This window comes from Culex quinquefasciatus, chromosome 2 (assembly GCF_015732765.1).
Source record: "Culex quinquefasciatus strain JHB chromosome 2, VPISU_Cqui_1.0_pri_paternal, whole genome shotgun sequence".
Lineage (NCBI taxonomy): Eukaryota > Metazoa > Arthropoda > Insecta > Diptera > Culicidae > Culex > Culex quinquefasciatus.
Genome location: NC_051862.1, coordinates 42200743 through 42218933, shown reverse-complemented (window position 1 = coordinate 42218933; position 18191 = coordinate 42200743). Strand labels below are relative to the sequence as shown.

Genomic DNA, 18191 nt, shown 5'->3' with positions numbered 1-18191 from the left:
CCATTCTTACAAGAGTCCTAACAAAGTGTGTATAAAGAACACTCACACAACTGTTGGTGTGTTGATCAAGTGTAACGCAATATCGTCTAATATCAGTCCAACACTCCAAGATAAACCAACGAGAGCTCTCAAAACCTCTTAACAACAGATTCGTTTGACTAAAATGTCTTCCCAAATCTTCCACCTTACTCCAAACTAATGTAACATAACATTACATGAACATTTGTGCCACTCTACTTAAACAATAAACATTTAACAATTAATTCGCTAACTACGATAGTAATTAACTTGACCTCGAAAGAGATACACTCACATATACTCAAATAATGTAGTTAGATTATCTAGATATGGCAGGCAGGTATGTTTGACATTCACACAGGATTCAACCATTAAAAACTATGTAACATCGTCTGAGCTAAATGATCAAATTTAAATTAAATATATTGCAAGATGTTTGACATTGCTAGAGAGCGATGACTTAATTGTGTCTCATTCCGTCTGATAAGACTCTACTATATACTGTTCCGCTTGTTACACTAAAATTCACTGCTCTTGCGGCAACACTCTTAACAAGAGCCAAAACAACCATATATCCATTAACCTTTTGTATCACTTGTTATGAGAAAAATATATTCATTACTTGTTAGAAGCTACAACAACTACAAATTCTATCTGTAACAAATCCAAGCCTCAAATTTTCATCAACAATATTAGAATTGGTAGCTTCACACACACCCGAGAACGATCTCATAATTCACCATCTCTAAAAATAATTACAGAAACATCATCCATCGAATTTGTAAACCATCATATAACTGAATACCCTCCGTATCAACAGTCAACAACCGCCCATAAAATAGTTGCAGGGACGGTTCCATTTCCATTCGTACACGGCTAAAAAACTGAACATTAAAACCCCGAACTTCTTCTGATTACCATCTATAACGATAACAACAGGAACAATTACATCTCCATTCGTGAACAGCTAAAAAACTGAACACTTAACCCGTGATCAACTCTTGTGTTCACCACCCATAACAACAGTTATAGGGACATTTCAAATTTAATACGGGAACAGCTAGACAACTGAACACTCAACCCGTGAACATTCCTTGTGTTCACCACCCATAACAATAGTTACAGGGACAACTCAACACCCATTCGTGAACAGCTAGACAACTGAACACTCAACCCGTGAACATTCCTTGTGTTCACCACCCGTAACAATAGTTACAGGGACAATTCAAATTTAATACGGGAACAACTAGTTAATTGAACACTTAACCCGTGAACATCTCTTATGTTTGTTCACCACCTATAACAATTGTTACAGGGACAATCATAACCCATGAACATTTGTTTTATCAATATCTACAACAATAGCTACGAGAACAATATATTTCTTTTAGTGAATAGCTAGATACATAAACATTCAACCCATGAACAATCCTTATGTTCACCACCTATAATAATCGCTATAGTAACCTGTACATTTACCTTGTGTTTAAAACCTAGAGAATAAACACTTTACCCGTGAACAACTTCTTGTTCACCACCTGTAACAACAGGGACATTAACCCGTGAACAACTTCTTGTTCACCACCTGTAACAACAGGGACAATCACCCGTGAACAACCTTTTGTTCACCACCTGTAACAACAGGGACATTAACCCGTGAACAACTTCTTGTTCACCACCTGTAACAACAGGGACAATTACCCGTGAACAACCTTCTGTTCACCACCTGTAACAACAGGGCCATTAACCCGTGAACAACTTCTTGTTCACCACCTGTAACAACAGGGACAATCACCCGTGAACAACCTTTTGTTCACCACCTGTAACAACAGGGACAATCACCCGTGAACAACCTTTTGTTCACCACCTGTAACAACAGGGACATTACCCCGGGAACTACCTCTTGTTCACCACCTGTACAAACAGTGACATTTCACCCGTGAACAACCTCTTGTTCACCACCCGTAACTAGTACAGGGACATTTCACCCGAAGGCAATCCCTCGTTCACTTCTTGCATTGACATCTGTTGGAATCTGAAATATGTTAGCAAATATTAGTAAGTTTTTAAAAGACACAAAAATAAATAAAGTTTATTTTAGTACCACGACTCAGCTCAACTTTAACAATTTAAATTAGATTTGTTCAATAGAAAAATGCAACCCAATGGTGTAGAGACGCACCATGTCTCATTATTCCTTCGTCAGATAATTATATCTATAACTTTACAGTTCATAAATCATCCTTTAACTTATATTACTAATTTTCAACCTTGTACTTAATATTTTTGGAATCATACGTCAAAATCGTTGAAAACTCAACATTCAATAATTTATTTACCACATTTTAAATTTATCCTACGTCATACGACCGAAGTCCTACGTCAACATTATTTGACTTATCGTATAGTTTGGACCACTAAACGCACCCATGTTATTGACATTTCTCTTCTCAACCGACGATCAAACGGCCGAAAGAAGAGGACAAAACAACTCCTTACCGTCTCTCTCCCCCTCCTTTTTTAGTGCACTCACACTCACACACATTTGAATACAAAAAAAAACAACGTCTTCAAACAATGGCCTGCTTAGCACTGTATTCCATCGCAAAAAAATCACTTCATTACCTGAGCTTTATCCTCGTCGCCAATTTTGTAGGGTCTCGGCGCAACGGAGGCAGCTCGGTAGCTGCCGGTCATCCTCCCGACCGCCCTCTGACCTGGTGTCCGTTGCCGAGCCTCCGCCGGTCGCTCCGGACCATATCTCCAGCGCCTCTCGAACCACTCGCGTCACTTCACGTGTCCTCGCTCACTGTCCCTACCAGACTGATCCTCTCCCGTTCTATCTTCTTGCTCTTACCGTCGTTCCTTTCACACCGCTACACTTGTGCCAAAGGGCGGCACACTCGGAAAGGGTCAGACCCTACAGGAACTAGAGATCCTAAATAGGGAGACTGGTCGAAGTGAATTTGACGTACCCAAACAGACACGAGTTTGACGTATCCAAACGAGCATTTGCCTTTACGCCCAGCAAAACTTATCAGTGTTGCCAAGCTCAAAACATACGTTGCCAGATCGATTTAGCCAGCTTAGACCAGTCTCCCTATTTAGGGTCTCTAACAGGAACCATCCGAAATGTTAAGTTCAAATCCTCGACGCCGTCATCGCCCAGGATCGTGGAGATGGCCAAATCTTCCGAACCACCCGCTGAATCGCCTACTCAGCCTTGCCGCTGGCCGCTGGCAAGTGTCACTCGCTAGTGCTGAAAATGATATGAATAATTAAACCATAATTTAATAAAATAAAATTTAAGTAAAATCATCAAAAAACTAGCCCAGAACGACAATTTCCATTTTGCTATCATTCCGAACTCCTATCCGTCCCCCGGAACCGTTTTTCTGCTTTCCTGGAGGATTTTTCCGGTACCCAGCGCATGTCAAATTTGACATCGGCTTCACCATGTTAAAATTAAGTTCGGGTACTCGATGTCAAATTTGTATGACTACGGTTTGCGCCGTTTTGCTTGGATCCACTCAAATTTGAGTTCCCATGGTAAGCGTGCAGTTTGACAGCTCCTGGGGTAAACAAAAAACCAAAACAGCGCAAGTTCCTTAAAAAACCACATCAGCAGTTTTCCAGATTGTGAGGAGAAATTTGCCTCGAAATTCAGTGAAATATTGCCGGAAGTCGTGTGAAAAGTGATGATTCACAGCCTGTTCATCGTCAACGCGAGTGGGTAAGTGAAATTTTGTTGTTTTGAAGATTAAATTGAGAGAAATATGGAATTCTTTTAAAGTGAAAAGTGATGTTTTGATTTTGGTATGAAAAGGAGAAGAAGTGTTGCCAGTTTTTTATGTCATCGTTATTTTTCATAGACAAATCCAATGAAAGCTCAACGCTGCTTTTTGATGGTGAGAGATTTGACAGCTCCCATACTAAAAGTCTGGATTTTCATACTTTTTGTTAATTTTCTTTTAAAATAAAATACTTAACATATGAAAACTATATATTTTTGGTGCCCAAAATTCCTGCTGAATCGAATGGTGTACTTATCTCGATTGCAAATTTTTCGAACAGTTTTTATTTTAATAATATTCTAGACACATTTTGTGCACCTAATCAATCAATACTTTTATCATAAATAATCATTTTATTGCTTAAAAATAGAGTTTTCCTGAGCTCCCATATTCAAATACATGGAAGCTTTCATTTCTAACACCATTGGCCACCTAGCGGCCATTTCAAACTGGATTCGTCTATAAACTCAATAATACTTAATGAAAATAAAAAAAATGCAAAAAACACAAAACTAAATGTTAAATTATGATTTATAGACGAGGAAATAAAACGAGTTTCAAAGAAATGAAATAATTAAAGGAAGTGCATGAAATTACCCAAATTTAACCAACAAAAGACATAATTCCAAGTTATTAAGTAGTGTTTTAAATGTTTTCAAAATATCTTCCTCAGCGATGTCTTTCTAGAAAAGCACTGGCGCAGCGTCGTTTCCCGGACATGCGTTTCGTACTTCCTGGACGTCCAGCGGGAATCGCCAAATGTAAGTTGCACCTTTTACCCTTCAAATGAAATTGTTCTAACTGAATTTTTTTCCAGGACGTCCCCCCGGTCATCTCGACGCCGCACCACTATCTGGTGTCGATCCAGCGCGGCGGTGTGTCGCTGGTGGCCGCCTGCAAGCAGGAATCCCCTCCGTTGTTCGTGATTGAGTTTTTGCATCGGGTGGTGGACACGTTTGAGGATTACTTTTCCGAGTGTACCGAGAGTATCATCAAGGAGAATTACGTGGTGGTGTACGAGCTGCTGGACGAAATGTTGGACAATGGGTTCCCGCTGGCCACGGAGAGTAACATTTTGAAGGAGTTGATCAAGCCGCCGAATATTTTGCGGACCATTGCGAACTCGGTGACGGGGAAGTCAAAGTAAGAGAGAGTTGTTTTTTTAGACTTGAAACTAATGTTAATTCTTCTTTCAGTGTAAGCGGAACTCTTCCAACCGGACAGCTATCGGCGATTCCGTGGCGCAGAACCGGTGTCAAGTACACCAACAACGAAGCTTATTTCGACGTGGTCGAGGAAGTTGACGCCATCATCGACAAAAACGGCCAGACGATCTTCGCGGAGATTCAGGGATATGTAAGCTGAGAAATCTTTCTTCAAACCAAATCTAATCCCACGATTCCACCCTCAGATCGACTGCTGCATCAAGCTCAGCGGAATGCCCGATCTGACGCTGTCCTTCATGAACCCGCGCCTGTTCGACGACGTGTCCTTCCATCCCTGTGTGCGCTTCAAGCGCTGGGAATCGGAGCGAATCCTGTCGTTCATCCCCCCGGACGGCAACTTCCGCCTGATGTCGTACCACGTCGGGTCGCAAAGTGTGGTGGCGATTCCGATCTACGTGCGGCACAACCTCAGTCTCAAACCGGGCGAGCAGGGCCGCATGGACATCACCGTGGGCCCCAAAACCACCCTCGGACGGGTCGTCGAGGGGGTCAAGCTGGAGATTCGCATGCCCAAGGCGGTGCTGACGTGCGCGCTGCTGGCCAGCCAGGGCAAGTACACGTTCGATCCGGTCACCAAGACGCTGCACTGGGACGTGGGCCGGATCGATGTGACGAAGCTGCCGAACATTCGGGGAACGGTGTCGGTGGCGTCCGGGTGCACTTCGCTGGAGACGAGCATCGATCGGTAATTTGAGTCATATTCTCTTCAAATTGAAATACTATAAACAAACTATTATTTTTGTTCTCAGCGTTCAATTCACCATCTCCCAGTTGGCCGTCTCCGGGCTGAAGGTGAACCGGTTGGACATGTACGGTGAAAAGTATAAGCCCTTCAAGGGGGTCAAGTACGTAACCAAGGCTGGGAAGTTCCAGATTCGCATGTGAAGTTAAGGCAAGGTAATTTCCATCCCGTTTATTGTGTTGAAAGCATTTTAGATCAAAATCTCACTTTATTTATCCCCTAAAAATGAACGTATTATATGATTATGAAAGTTTACCCAAGCATCATTCCGAAAATGAACAAAAGTTAAGTAGTTTATTGATCCGAAAGACCTTCGTAGGTAGTTCTTCCATAAGAAATACATTGTAGAAAAAAAGCAAAAAAAAAAAAAAAAAAATGCTCGTAGAACCTTTGATCAAAGGCGCGAGCGGGTCGTGTTGATGTGGCAAAGGGAAGTAATTTGTGATTGTAGACGGTATTGTTTTAATTCGCAACATGTTATATCAACTGTTGTGGGTGTACCTGAAACATCGCAGAACGGGTTTCTATTTTTCAATGTTTAGCTACCATCTATCTTCTATTTTTTGTGTTCTATCCTTTATTTATTTTTTTGAATAATTTTTCATCTGTCCTATAAGTTGTCATCAATATAATTTAAGCTCGTTTGTTTTATTAGCTATTTATAAAAAAATCCTTTTTTTGTCAAGTAAAAATTGTCCTTTACTTCATCTACTACGAAATAAAGTTTTTAATTTTTGTAGCATTCAATTTACTATCTTATTTATTATTGATTTTTTATAAAGTATATTTTTCGGTACTATCTATTGATTTCACTCTTCACCCTTTAAAAATTAAAAAAAAAAAATGCAAAATTTTATATGCCATATAAAATCCTATCCACTTCATCTTCCAACAATACAATTCTGTTAGATGAACTAAACTCCTAAAGCACTTGTTCACTAGACTAGTTGCGTTTCTGTTGTCGTATTTCTTAAATACGAGTTAAATCTTCGTAAAGCCGAGGATGACCTCTCGACTGACGCCATTACCATTAATATTTTCAAAAGCTTATTTACGTTTACAAAAGCGCGGAGTGGGCTCAAATCTACGGCTTCACCAACAGTTAAGATCATGTCCAACGTTTTTTCCCGCCAGAGCACAAATTCAACTATGAAGCTTTTGAGTGATATTGCTTCCAATTCCTTTTCATTCGTCGCCAATGCATATAGTTCACTTACTTGGTCCAAATAAAGTGCTGGTTGCTTGTGTTGAAACAAACACAATCAACACCTTTTAGTAGCTTGTTAGGCTCGGTGAATCTTTCCTCAATATGTTCTAAAAGTTCGTCAAAAAATGAGTTGTAGAGCGATTCTTCGTAGAATCACTTTGGATCGTCCGTGACTATTGACTTCTTTCTAGGGAGACTGATAGTCAGTGTGCTACATGTTTCTGAACCTTTAAAATAAAAAAAAATATTTATAATCTATCCTTACTGCTATTTACAAACCTTCGCGAATTTGTCAAATGAAGAATCCTCACGCATTTTTTTTGCAGCCTGTTGATTGCTTGGTCAGCTAGCTCCATTGCTTCGTTAAGGTTCATTTGTTCAGCTGGAAGAAGTTTGCTTTAAGGATTATGTTCGGGTGATTGTCAGTAAAACTGTTTGTCAACAGTCGTAGTGACAGCTACAAAATTTATTAGTCTTCTTTTCCACCGAATTCCTCTTTCTCAAACTACTTCAACACCAATTATTCCTCCTAAAATCCTGTAGTGAAGCTTCTCGAACGATCGCACTTTTGTTTCGGTAACTTGCTAAAACGTGGCTTCCCTGTGTCCCACACGCACATTTCTTCTCTCCGTTTTTCATTTGCGCGCGTTGACAGTTCACAGTGGCATCGGTCACCGTTCACCGATTACACCGTCGGTCTTCCACCGTCTGGCAGTGCGCCCGTCTCAACGATCGTAACAGTTTAAGCTAGTTTAAGTTTGGGAATATACCCATTCCCAGCCTACTACGCGGTCGTGATGCACGATAATCTGGAGTGTTCCTTAAAATTTACTAAAACCAAGTACATTCACGAAAAGTGGTATTTATAGAGTATAGAGAAAGTTTCCTGGCATCACTCTGATGTTGATGGCCACCCTTTGTTCTTTATTTGCTTTCGCTCGGATTTCGTCAGCCTTTGATTAGAATAGGTAAACGTCAAGTGACTCAGTGTGTTTGATTTTTTTTTGGATAGCGCTTGCTTATTAATTACATGTTTCGGGATTATTTTTCAAGTGAGTGGCTGAACCATGTTCAAAAGAACATTTTGCCCGGGCGTAATATTGAATGTTTTGCCCTTTTGAAATGTTAGTCTTGATTAAAAAAAAACAATTTATTGTTTTCTAAATGATCGAAACATTTCATGAATGTTTCATATTTTACAATTGAAAATCGGACCATCAGGTATAAAGGGTTGTTTTGGTGAGACTTGGAAAACTTCAATTTTCCTGTTTCTTTTTCTTTTATCCGCTGTATCTCAGCAACCAGTGGTCCTATCTTCAATGTTTCTTAGACAAAATTGTAGGAAAATTTCTGAACTTTTGACAAACAAAAAGAAATCAGGAATGGAAAATCATGGACACCAATGAAAAAATTCAATTCAATTCAGTTTTATTGGTGAATAATCATAATTAATTTTTGAGCAGTTGGAAATAAAAAAAACTTAATCAAAAGAAAGAAAAAGTTCAAAAAAACTTACTTAATTATTGAAAAAATAAAAAAACCCGATTTAATATCACCAGAGGTGAAATAGAGCCTTTCTTACAAAATGATGAAACTCCGAGATATATTTTGGTGCAATTATTTTTTCAAAAACATAATGATACCATCCAGTGAGAATTTTACCTAAAGCTTCGAATCTTTTAAGGGTTAACCTCAAATGCCATTTTTTTTAATTTCAGAAGTACATTACTTGTCGCAAGACATTTAAATTTAATTAAGAAAAACATAACGGATTGACATTATTAGAAAAAAATAAAGGGTACTCAGTCTATAATGTTAGTCTATGATTAACTTAAAAAAATATGTATCGCAATTGCACTTTGTCAATCAATTATGAGAAGCCAGAAAGAACACTTTCACGCGCAGCGTAAAACGCGCAAGCGTAAACGCGCTGGCGTTGAAGCTTCGACTTGACGACTTGTCGAGCGAGAACGAGCCGGGACTTTGAATTTGATGTTCAGTATATGATTTTGTATAACTCCAAAAAATTAATAGGTAAAAATAAGACGAAAAACACTAAAATCGCTATATCTCTGGAAATACAGTTTGGAAAAGCTTCAAATTTTGGGCCCAAACAGTTTATGGCGCATGTTTTCGAATGGCTTTTTGTTTGAAACTGAATTCTTTAAATTTGATAGTGTTATCTGTAAAATAGTCCAAAAAATACCTCTAAAAATGGCTTTGACCATATTTACTGGTCGAAAATTGTGAATCGAAAAATAAAATGTTCGTCTCCGACCCCACGGCTACAGATCTGGCTTTTAAAAATTGTGGGTTTCACGAGCGGTTTTCCAGTGATGGAAGACACAAATTTTTAAGAGCGGATACAGACATCGGCCATGTATTTCAGAAAAAGAGCTCTCAAAATTCAGACTTTGAGTTCCGGGTTTCGGGCCAAAATTCAATCGAAAGAGCGCATCTAAACCTTCAATTTAGTAATAGGATTTTTTCCTGGGACGAATCCTCGCCGTGCACGAATTTTTTTAGATTTCTGAAAAAAGCGTTTTTCCAAAAGCAAACCTTAAACCTTTCTTTTGTAAGAAAGGCAAAAATACGGAAAATGGGGTCAAACAATTTTAAATTAAAATTTTTTTAAATTTTTGACAAAAATCTCTATGAGCATGAGCATGAGAGACCACCCATGGTTGTCTTTCTCCGTTGCTGAATAGGACCGTAATATCCTATCAATACAATACAACTGACCATACGCTTAAACGATCTAATGGTGTTTCCCTTATCAACAGCATGTATGAATGCGCTGAAAAGATAAAACATCAAGATCATTAAAACTAGATCTGGAGCAAATAGGTAACAGTCGTTGGCCACCAACGGCGCCCGCCATGTCAGTTTGTAGATCTCGGGGGATTGGGACGGGAATGTTAGTTAGCACAGGTTGCTACCAAGGGTGGCGATATCCACTACTTCTACTTGGGATTTTGTTAGTGGGTAAGGATAATGGCCAGGATTCAACATAGATGCGACCGAATAATCAATAAATTTTGTTTAATGGTGTGATGTATTATGCACTCTCAAGGCAAACAGTCGGAGTATGCGGATGAGACTATTCCCGGTTATTTGGTGTTGAGTTTAGCATAAATGATTCAATTTTAGACAGCCAGCTGTGGAAAGATCGGGGGGACAACAAAGACGGAAACGGCAACGAAAATCCTGCGTGATGACCGCGACGCGCACCGTTCAAATTCTCGAACGCAACTCATAAGGCTTGTTATTTAAATATTTATATTAATTTTTTTCACACATTTTTTCCGCGTACCGATTTTTTCTGAATAGTCCTCATCAATACCTACAACTTTGCCGAAAACACCAATTCAATCAAAAAAATCTTTAGAAAGTTACAGATTTTCGAATATTTACGTACCATTTCTGCCATAGCCATTAGCTGCCAAAATTGTTTGGAGATTTGTATGGGTGAACCAATGACACAAAATGACTTCTTTGGTCATAGAAAAGGTGCCCACAAAAAATATAAATGTATGGTCGAAATTGGCCGATTTTGTAGAAAACTGCTCATAAGGGACATTTATGCAAACATTGGCAGTGCAGTGCACCATGGTCATATTGAAAAGACTGAAAAAACTCACAGAAATTATCTTCTGAGAAAAAAAACATTATCTTGTTAAATCGACGGTAGCATTTCAAAAGGCATCATGTACATTTTGACACTTTCTGGGTTATTGCATATTATGAAAGTACTCCTAATAAGCTACCTCTCCACCAAAAATGAACAAAAGTTACTTCAGTAAAGTCAGTTTAATCATGATTTTAAATAAAGTAACATAAACAAAATCTCTGCCATCAGCAGTCCCTGTTTATATAGCCCTGTCAACCTGTCAAATAAAAGACTACATGAACCTCGTGACGAAAAAAAAGCATCATGAAAAAAGCGCCATGTACATTCGGCGAAGAAAAACGAATCATAACAAAGCGCCCCCCTCAATGACAGCAGGGTGATATAGACGTTGGTGATTTCAAAAGAAGTTATGTTTGTTTTTCTCAAAAAAAAAAATACGGAAAAAATGTTTTTTTTTTTAATTTGGATGATCAAGTATCCAAAAAGCAACGTTTTTCATCGTTTGTTATCATTAGACTACTTGCAACGCGGCTCTACTTTGTTCTAGCTGTTTCATTTTTCAAATAGAACTGAAACAGACCAGCCGCAACGCGGAGTTGTAGTTTTATTTTTCGAGCAGTATTTTGAAACCGAAATAAAACTGCTCGACGAGTTTGTTTTAAACGTGAGACGATTTGGAACTGGAATAGAACTCAGTTTCAAAAAAAAAATCAGATATATAGAGATATCCACGTTTTCTTACACACACACTATGATGCTGTGTTGATAATCATACGCACACAATTAAAAGCACTTTTTGAAACAACATTTAGATCAGCGCGTTGCGAGCATCGTGTTCTAGTTTCATTTCCGCCAGTTCTAAAAATTTAAAACTGCTCGCAATTTGAAACAATTATAAAACTTCGCGCTGCAGACAGTCTTAGAACATCTTATTTTGCTTTTAAAAGAAAATGGGAATGGAGCACCCGCAGTCGAGCAGTTTTTGACAGTTCGCTCCATAAGAAAAAAATTGTAGAAAAAAGCAAAAACTGCTCGAATGGAAGTGCTCCATTGAAAATGGATGCTCAACACTGAAATACGTTTTTCTCAAAAAGGATGGTGTGCTTTTTGAAATGTTGGCATCGAAATAATTCAAAGAATTGCTCATATCCAAAGGAGGCAAAAATTCATAGAAATATTTTTCTTGAAAAACCAATCTATTTCATGGAAAACCAGTTTTTAGGTGAATTCGGAAAATTGTCTGGACTGCACACTACGAAAAATTCGTGTAATTTTCCGTCAAATAAGATGCACATAATTGGAGCATCAAATAAGACGCAAAGTTACGTCATGTGTTAAATTACACGTTTAAAACAACCGATCGTGGTCGTGTAAAATTACACGGAACCCAATGCTGGTGAGAAAATAATCCTATTGGAATTGATACACACTTATTGCATGAAATAAAACATTGTTGTTTCGAATTATTGTGATGGTTTTTATTGCACGTCATTATTCATTCGCACTAACAACATTGTGTACATTGATTTTCAGTTTGAATCCACTTTGTCACCAGATTTTGCCTCGTAAACTTAGGTTGGTTCGCCGTGGCTGAAGAGGACCCGCTGATTCAAAAAAAAAAAAACTTCCTAGCAATTTTAACTACGGAAAAAGGTTCCCACTTTGAGAGCCGCAGATTACCGCAAAAAGTCCCCGGCATCGGAATCGGGTTTTCGGTCCGCTGCTTTCCGGAACAAGGAGAAACGTGCCGCCTGCAAAGAAACCCCGAAGAACTATTAATTTATTTGATTTCAACTCAAACACATTATATTTACCGTTTCTTACATCTGATAAATGTCCTCGTTCATCAAGAGATGCAGGTTCTGACAAAGTTGTGGAAAAATTTGAGAAGAAAAAATCCAGTCAGTGCAACTTTCACTCTTGTTAACATGGCTGACATTTGTTTGCTTGTCACATTTTTTCAATCGTGTAGCTAACAAAGAGCGTGAAATTCTGTTTTATTTGATGTAAGATTACATCATAAAACACGCTCCAGTTATGTGCATCAAATAAGATGTAATATTAGGTTATGTTTGATGTTTTATTAGATTTCGCATGTTATGTTTTTTGCAGAGGCTTGCTAGGGCAAATTTTGTCTGATTGTGTCAAAACAAAGGTAATTTTACATCAAATTTTCTTGTACATTATAAATCATTACATCAGATTGGCGATTCCGATGAATGTAATATTCCAAATTTTTTAGTGTGTGTGTTACCAACCCACACAATGGTACGAAAAACCCAATTATATAAAATAACTTTTTTGATCAAAGAAACTCCCAATTTCAATTTTTTATACACTCAGCTCAGCCATTACTTTGTTCTTATCAACGCCATGCTCTGACGACGAACCCGATCGTCTGGCAGCAGTAGGCGGAGCATCTGCTTGCGGTTGCGCACGCGTCAGCAATGGAAGAAAATTCTCCCGTCGACACACACAACACGGGAAAGACCGGTGACTTGAATGCAACGAAAGATGGACGAGCGAGGAACCTTGTTTCTTAAATTTGATGTTATTTTGGGAATTATTATATTCTGAGATTTTTTATTTTGAAAGTAGGGTCGATTTAAATGTTATAATTTGGAACGTTTTATTTCCGGTTAAAGAAATTTTGTAATCATTTGAAACTAATTAAAAATAAATCAGTTTTTAAATAGTGGACGTATTTTCCGTGATATTGGAAACATATTAATTAAATAAAATTACTGTAACAACAATGATGGCAACCCTACACCATTCTCACCTGAGATAACGCATCCAAGACGACCGTGACAGAGCGGTGTCCCGTTACAGCTCACCTGAGCTCAGGTGTCACAATGACAGCTCAGCACACTGAAAAGATAGCCACACTGCGTTACGAATAGCTATCTCTTTCCAGCCACCGTTACGCACCTGGAGAACGCACAAATACCTGGTGACTGAGCCTACTGCGATGGCATCTGTATTGGTGGCATCTTGCCCAGGTGAGCTCGGTTCTCGCGGTGTATTGGTGTGCGTTCGCGCAACTCCTCCTGATCGGAGGGTTACTTTATGAGCTCGCACACACAGGTGAATCGACGAATTGACGCAAGCGCCTACCGTGTCCGTACCTGAGCGTTTTACCTGTTGATGGTCGTGGTGTGAGCGAAGGTATCGCTCTCAGGGTGCTCTCCATATTAGAGACGGTGCCAGCTAGCCGTCGCCGTCAGTCTTGTGCCTGTTCCGTAGCTATTCTGACGTTTTAGGACTCCGGTTGCGCTGCGTTTCTTCCCCGATTGGTCAATTCCAGACACACACAAGGTGTCTCGTCGTCGGTTGGTCGTGCGGAGAAATTCACCACCATCTTCGATTGGTTTTGTGGCGTTTATTTGGTCGAGTGTTTGTTGCGCATTGTTTTCTCGGACACATAACGGGACCAGCTGACAGCTCTGTTGACGTTTCGCTATTGGTTACCGCGAGGGGAGTTGAGAAGGTTTGGCGCATCAACAAGTGGCCGCGGCTACGAGATTGGCTGTGCGAGCAGGACGGCAGAAGCGGTGGTCAGTCTGAAGAGTCCCGATTTGGGAATTTCGTGGAATTTCACCAATTCGCGACGGAGAGAGTGCGCGAGTTGAGTGTTGCGCAAAGAGTTGCCAAGTGAGACACAACAACAACTGTCAGTGAGTGCGAGTTCGCGAACCAGCTTAGTAGTAGTTTAGACGCGATAAGCGCGTGTGCACAGTAAAATTTAAGTGCGTGTAACCCCGTTTTTCGCGAGACCATCGGAGCAGTTCAGAGACATCACAGTTTGACAGCGAGTTTTCTTTTTCTGCGTGTGTGTGTGTGCGTGCTGCTGTTTTTGGAAATTGGAAAACAAGTTTGCGAGGTTCGCGAGACAACCCAGCCATACACATCCACAGTGTGGTCGTAGTAGGCTTGGCCCGGGTGTGTTGTTCGAGAACTGCTGGCGAGCACGTTCCGTTATATTTTGGTGTGTAACAACCTGTGGGAAGAACCGTGCGGCCCTAGTGAAATCCCCTTGTAAAAATTACCGTAGTGGCAACAGGTTTTCGGAAGGTGTCCGGGTTCGAGACAAGTGACAGTGACAGCTCCGCGCACGGTAAGTCGAAAGACTCGAGATTATCCTCTCTTTTTAAACAACACAAAAACAAGTAAACTTTTTGAGTTCCGTGTGGTTTTATCCGCTTGGCTGGACTGGGGGACCGTCGGGCCGGTAGTAGGGTGGAGGAATGTGAAATTTGTCTGTTCAAGTTTGGTGAGTTTACGCGGTGGAACCGCGATTTTAGCTCCGTGGTTCCACTTAAGAATTGCTTAAAATTAATGAAAGCTGATGCGAACGGGGACGTTTAGTAGCCAATTTGCTACTGTACGGAGGAAAAAGTGGGAAATTTTATGATAATTTTGAAACAAGTGCTTAAATTTGGTACGGGGATCTACTTTGAGTCGATTTAATAATTTCGTACGAGGGTTATGAATGTGGTGCAGTAAACGGAACTTATTTTTGGGTTTTTGATTATTTTGATGACTGATTAATTTCAGTGCTATAACACTATCAGAGATACTCGCTAACTCCTTGCTACGCTTCAAAACAGCTATGTTTTCAAAAACAACAACTAGGCCTACACGATTTTTTTTTAAATTTGTCTCCACCTTTAATTTTTCTCAAATCATGTATAAGCGTTTTGTTATATTTCTTTTTCAGAAATTTAAAAATATAGCCAACAATAAACATTCTTTATTTTTTTGGTTTTAATATTTTTTTTATTTGTTGCATTTGATTTTGCTAATGTTTTGATTAAAAAAACAAATACAGTCCAGAAACGATAATCCGAAGTTTCGATTATCCGAAGGTTTTTATGGGATTTTGAATAACCAAATCACTAACAAAAACATGTTTTTTTGTTTTGTTTTCTTGATTTTAACGTCAAATGCGGGTTTTGCGACCCCATTGTAGCCAATTTTATATAGTTGTTTTCCTATTGGTTTACAAAATGCATTTTTTTTTAAATATTTAATCACCTTTATTTTGGATTTAAAAATTCTTAATCACTCTATCGTAGTTCAGCGGTAATTTTTAAGCTCTTCAATCAAAAATAATTTAATTAAAAAATAGTGATTAGATTATCCGAAGATTCGATTATCCAAAGTGATTTTTTCCAAGGCCTTCGGATGATCAAGTCTGGACTGTATTTGTGATTTACGCTAGAAATAAAAATAGTTTAGAAGTCAAAAACAGAGCACTGGAAACATTTTTTTGCAATTCCGTCGTGAAACTACTTACTTTTCCTGTCATTCTTGAACGACGAAATAGCCTACTTTTCTGTACCAAGAATAACAGAATTGAATAGCAACACTTTTCAAAATAAATGCTGAAAAGTTCTACTTTTCGGCACTCAAATGGGTGCTGAAAAGTTGAACTTTTCATCACTTGTTTCGAAAAGTAACACTTTTCAACATTTTTTTGATTTAAACGATTTATTGACAAAATACATGAAAATTTGACATAAAATTTCACTCAGTCTGTGTTTTTTGGAATTGCAAAAAATGTTGTATGGAACTCGTTGCAAAACTTGATTTTTTCAGCACTCTTCGTATTTATCCAACTCGGTGAACCTCGTTGGATAAATGTACGACTCGTGCTGAAAAAATCCTCTTTTTGCAACTTGTTGCATAAACTACTATTTCGCATTTAATTAAATATCTAACAACTTTTGGGTCAAACCCAATCAAAAGTTCTATACAGTCACTTCACTTCTATACACTTTCACTTCGGATAATCGTAACTTCAGATAATCGAATCACGAAAAAAAACTGTGTTGTTGTCTTATTTTTGATAGTTGAGACCAATAAACTACTCTAAAGTGATTTAATTTTTTTTAAATCGAAGATGGTGGCCAACATGGCGGTGATGAAATATTGAAAAAATACATTTTCTAATTTAAATAGGCATTCAACAATTCAAATTTGACTAAAATGGGATTGTAGAACTCCAACTTGATGTTAAAAGTAAGAAAATAAAAAAATGAGGCTTTGAATAATCGTGTCTGGACTGTAATTGTTTTATCTCATCTCACAGTTTTCTTTATGACGTGAGTGACGACTGGAAGAATTAAAACAAGTTTTGAAGTAAAAGTTTTCACAATATAGTTGAGGCATGGTATTTTATTGCTAGAAAAAATACAAAATATCAAAAGATCTTAGAAAGTATTTTTTTTTGCTAATTGTTACATCTTTATCCTCAGTATTATTTTTTAACACTGAACATCGAACCTATAGTTTCCGAGATAACGCGAGTTGAAAAATAATGGACACTGAGAGAAACTTTTTTTTTCTCGAAATTTAAACTTCAACCAACCTTTGAAAAACGAAAATTTTGATGAAATTTTCTCAGGTTTTTTGAAAATTTCTTTCGCTGTGGTGCTTTTTCTATGTTAAGTGTTTTTTTATTTCACCTTAAATACCTTGAAAACTTTGTAGTCTATCAGAAAGTGTGTAGACTCTACATCTACACTGTAGAGTTACGCTGATTGCATTTTTTCTAATTTCCGAATATGATTTTTTAAATTTTGTTTGGCAATATTTTTTTTCTCCAAATAACTTTTTTTTCCAAGGAAATCAAAACTCCGAGACCAGTTTCCTTAAAACTCTAGCGCAAAAAATGTCAGTTTAGCCCCCTTGAAAAAATATAAAATAAAATCGCAAGTAAAAACTACGTATTCCGCGGGAAATCAACTGATATTGATAAAATGACAAATAAAAAAACGAGAATTTTTGTTCCCGTGTACAAATTTTTCTGAAAACTCTCTTTCAGAATTTACAACTCTGCTGAATACACCAAATCGATCAGATGTCTCTCACCCCAGTAGGTCTGGGTTTAATCCCAGCCGACCTCGGCTGGCTTTTTTGAGACCAGATTTGTCTGATCATGCCTACTATCGGATGGGGAAGTAAATGTTGGTTCTGGCCTAACCTACGATCGTTAGGTCAGTCCAGGTGTAGGATTATTTTCCCTGGAAAAGTTATAATAAACTTGGCTCGCAATCCAAAGGTCGTCAGCTCGAATCCCGGAGCAAATGATTTGATTTTTTTTAATATTTTTTTTTCCAATGAGTTTAAACCCAAACTCACTCCCATCTTACAGTAGCTCTCTTTTGTTGATTTCTGAGCCGAGCCGGGGGCCTTAAGGCTAGCCAGCTCAAAGCTTATATGTATGATGATTACATGAGCAAATCGACTCCGTCGCGTTCCGATCCGACGAAAACGTTTGATTTTTTCTCCACTTTTTTTTGGATGTTGCTTCTTTTTGAGACCCGATGGAATCATCACTGCCAACATTGGCTTATGCTTTGCGTTGAATCCACCTATTGGGGATTTTGAGTCATTCTGTAATCTTTAAATTTAGTTAAAAATAAGAAATTATAAATTGTTTAAGAACAACAATTTTTATGCAGCGATGGTAAGAACCTTCCGAACTGTTCGTTAATATGATTATTAAATAACATTTTCTTTCCTGAAATGAAAAAAAAACCACGAAATAAAAATAAGGAATTGATTT

The 18191-nt window shown here is 38.4% G+C and overlaps 2 protein-coding genes across 3 annotated transcripts in view; both read left to right on the top strand.

Moving 5' to 3' along the window:
* The first annotated feature begins 3593 nt into the window (after positions 1-3593).
* Positions 3594-6059, top strand: LOC6042178 (AP-3 complex subunit mu-1). Its single transcript, XM_038257027.1, has 6 exons — positions 3594-3751; positions 4486-4573; positions 4630-4955; positions 5009-5168; positions 5224-5723; positions 5788-6059. Exons 1-6 carry the CDS (start codon positions 3717-3719, stop codon positions 5921-5923), a joined length of 1245 nt encoding a protein of 414 aa, XP_038112955.1. The 5' UTR covers positions 3594-3716; the 3' UTR covers positions 5924-6059.
* A 7776-nt stretch (positions 6060-13835) lies between these two features.
* Positions 13836-18191, top strand: part of LOC6042175 (RNA-binding protein fusilli) — a 124039-nt gene continuing 119683 nt past the window's right edge. Inside the window, exon 1 of one of the 2 annotated variants that reach the window (XM_038251610.1) lies at positions 13836-14735. The gene's annotated coding sequence lies outside the window, so the exon portion shown is untranslated. The remainder of the gene's footprint in view (positions 14736-18191) is intronic. The other variant, XM_038251612.1, reaches the window with a different exon arrangement.

Bases quoted from the DNA above. Each gene is read 5' to 3' on its own strand.
- LOC6042178 (XM_038257027.1), top strand. From the start codon at position 3,717: ATGATTCACAGCCTGTTCATCGTCAACGCGAGTGG. The intron at 4,956-5,008 runs GTAAGAGAGAGT...TTCTTCTTTCAG, and splicing joins TCGGTGACGGGGAAGTCAAA to TGTAAGCGGAACTCTTCCAA. The intron at 5,169-5,223 runs GTAAGCTGAGAA...TTCCACCCTCAG, and splicing joins TCGCGGAGATTCAGGGATAT to ATCGACTGCTGCATCAAGCT.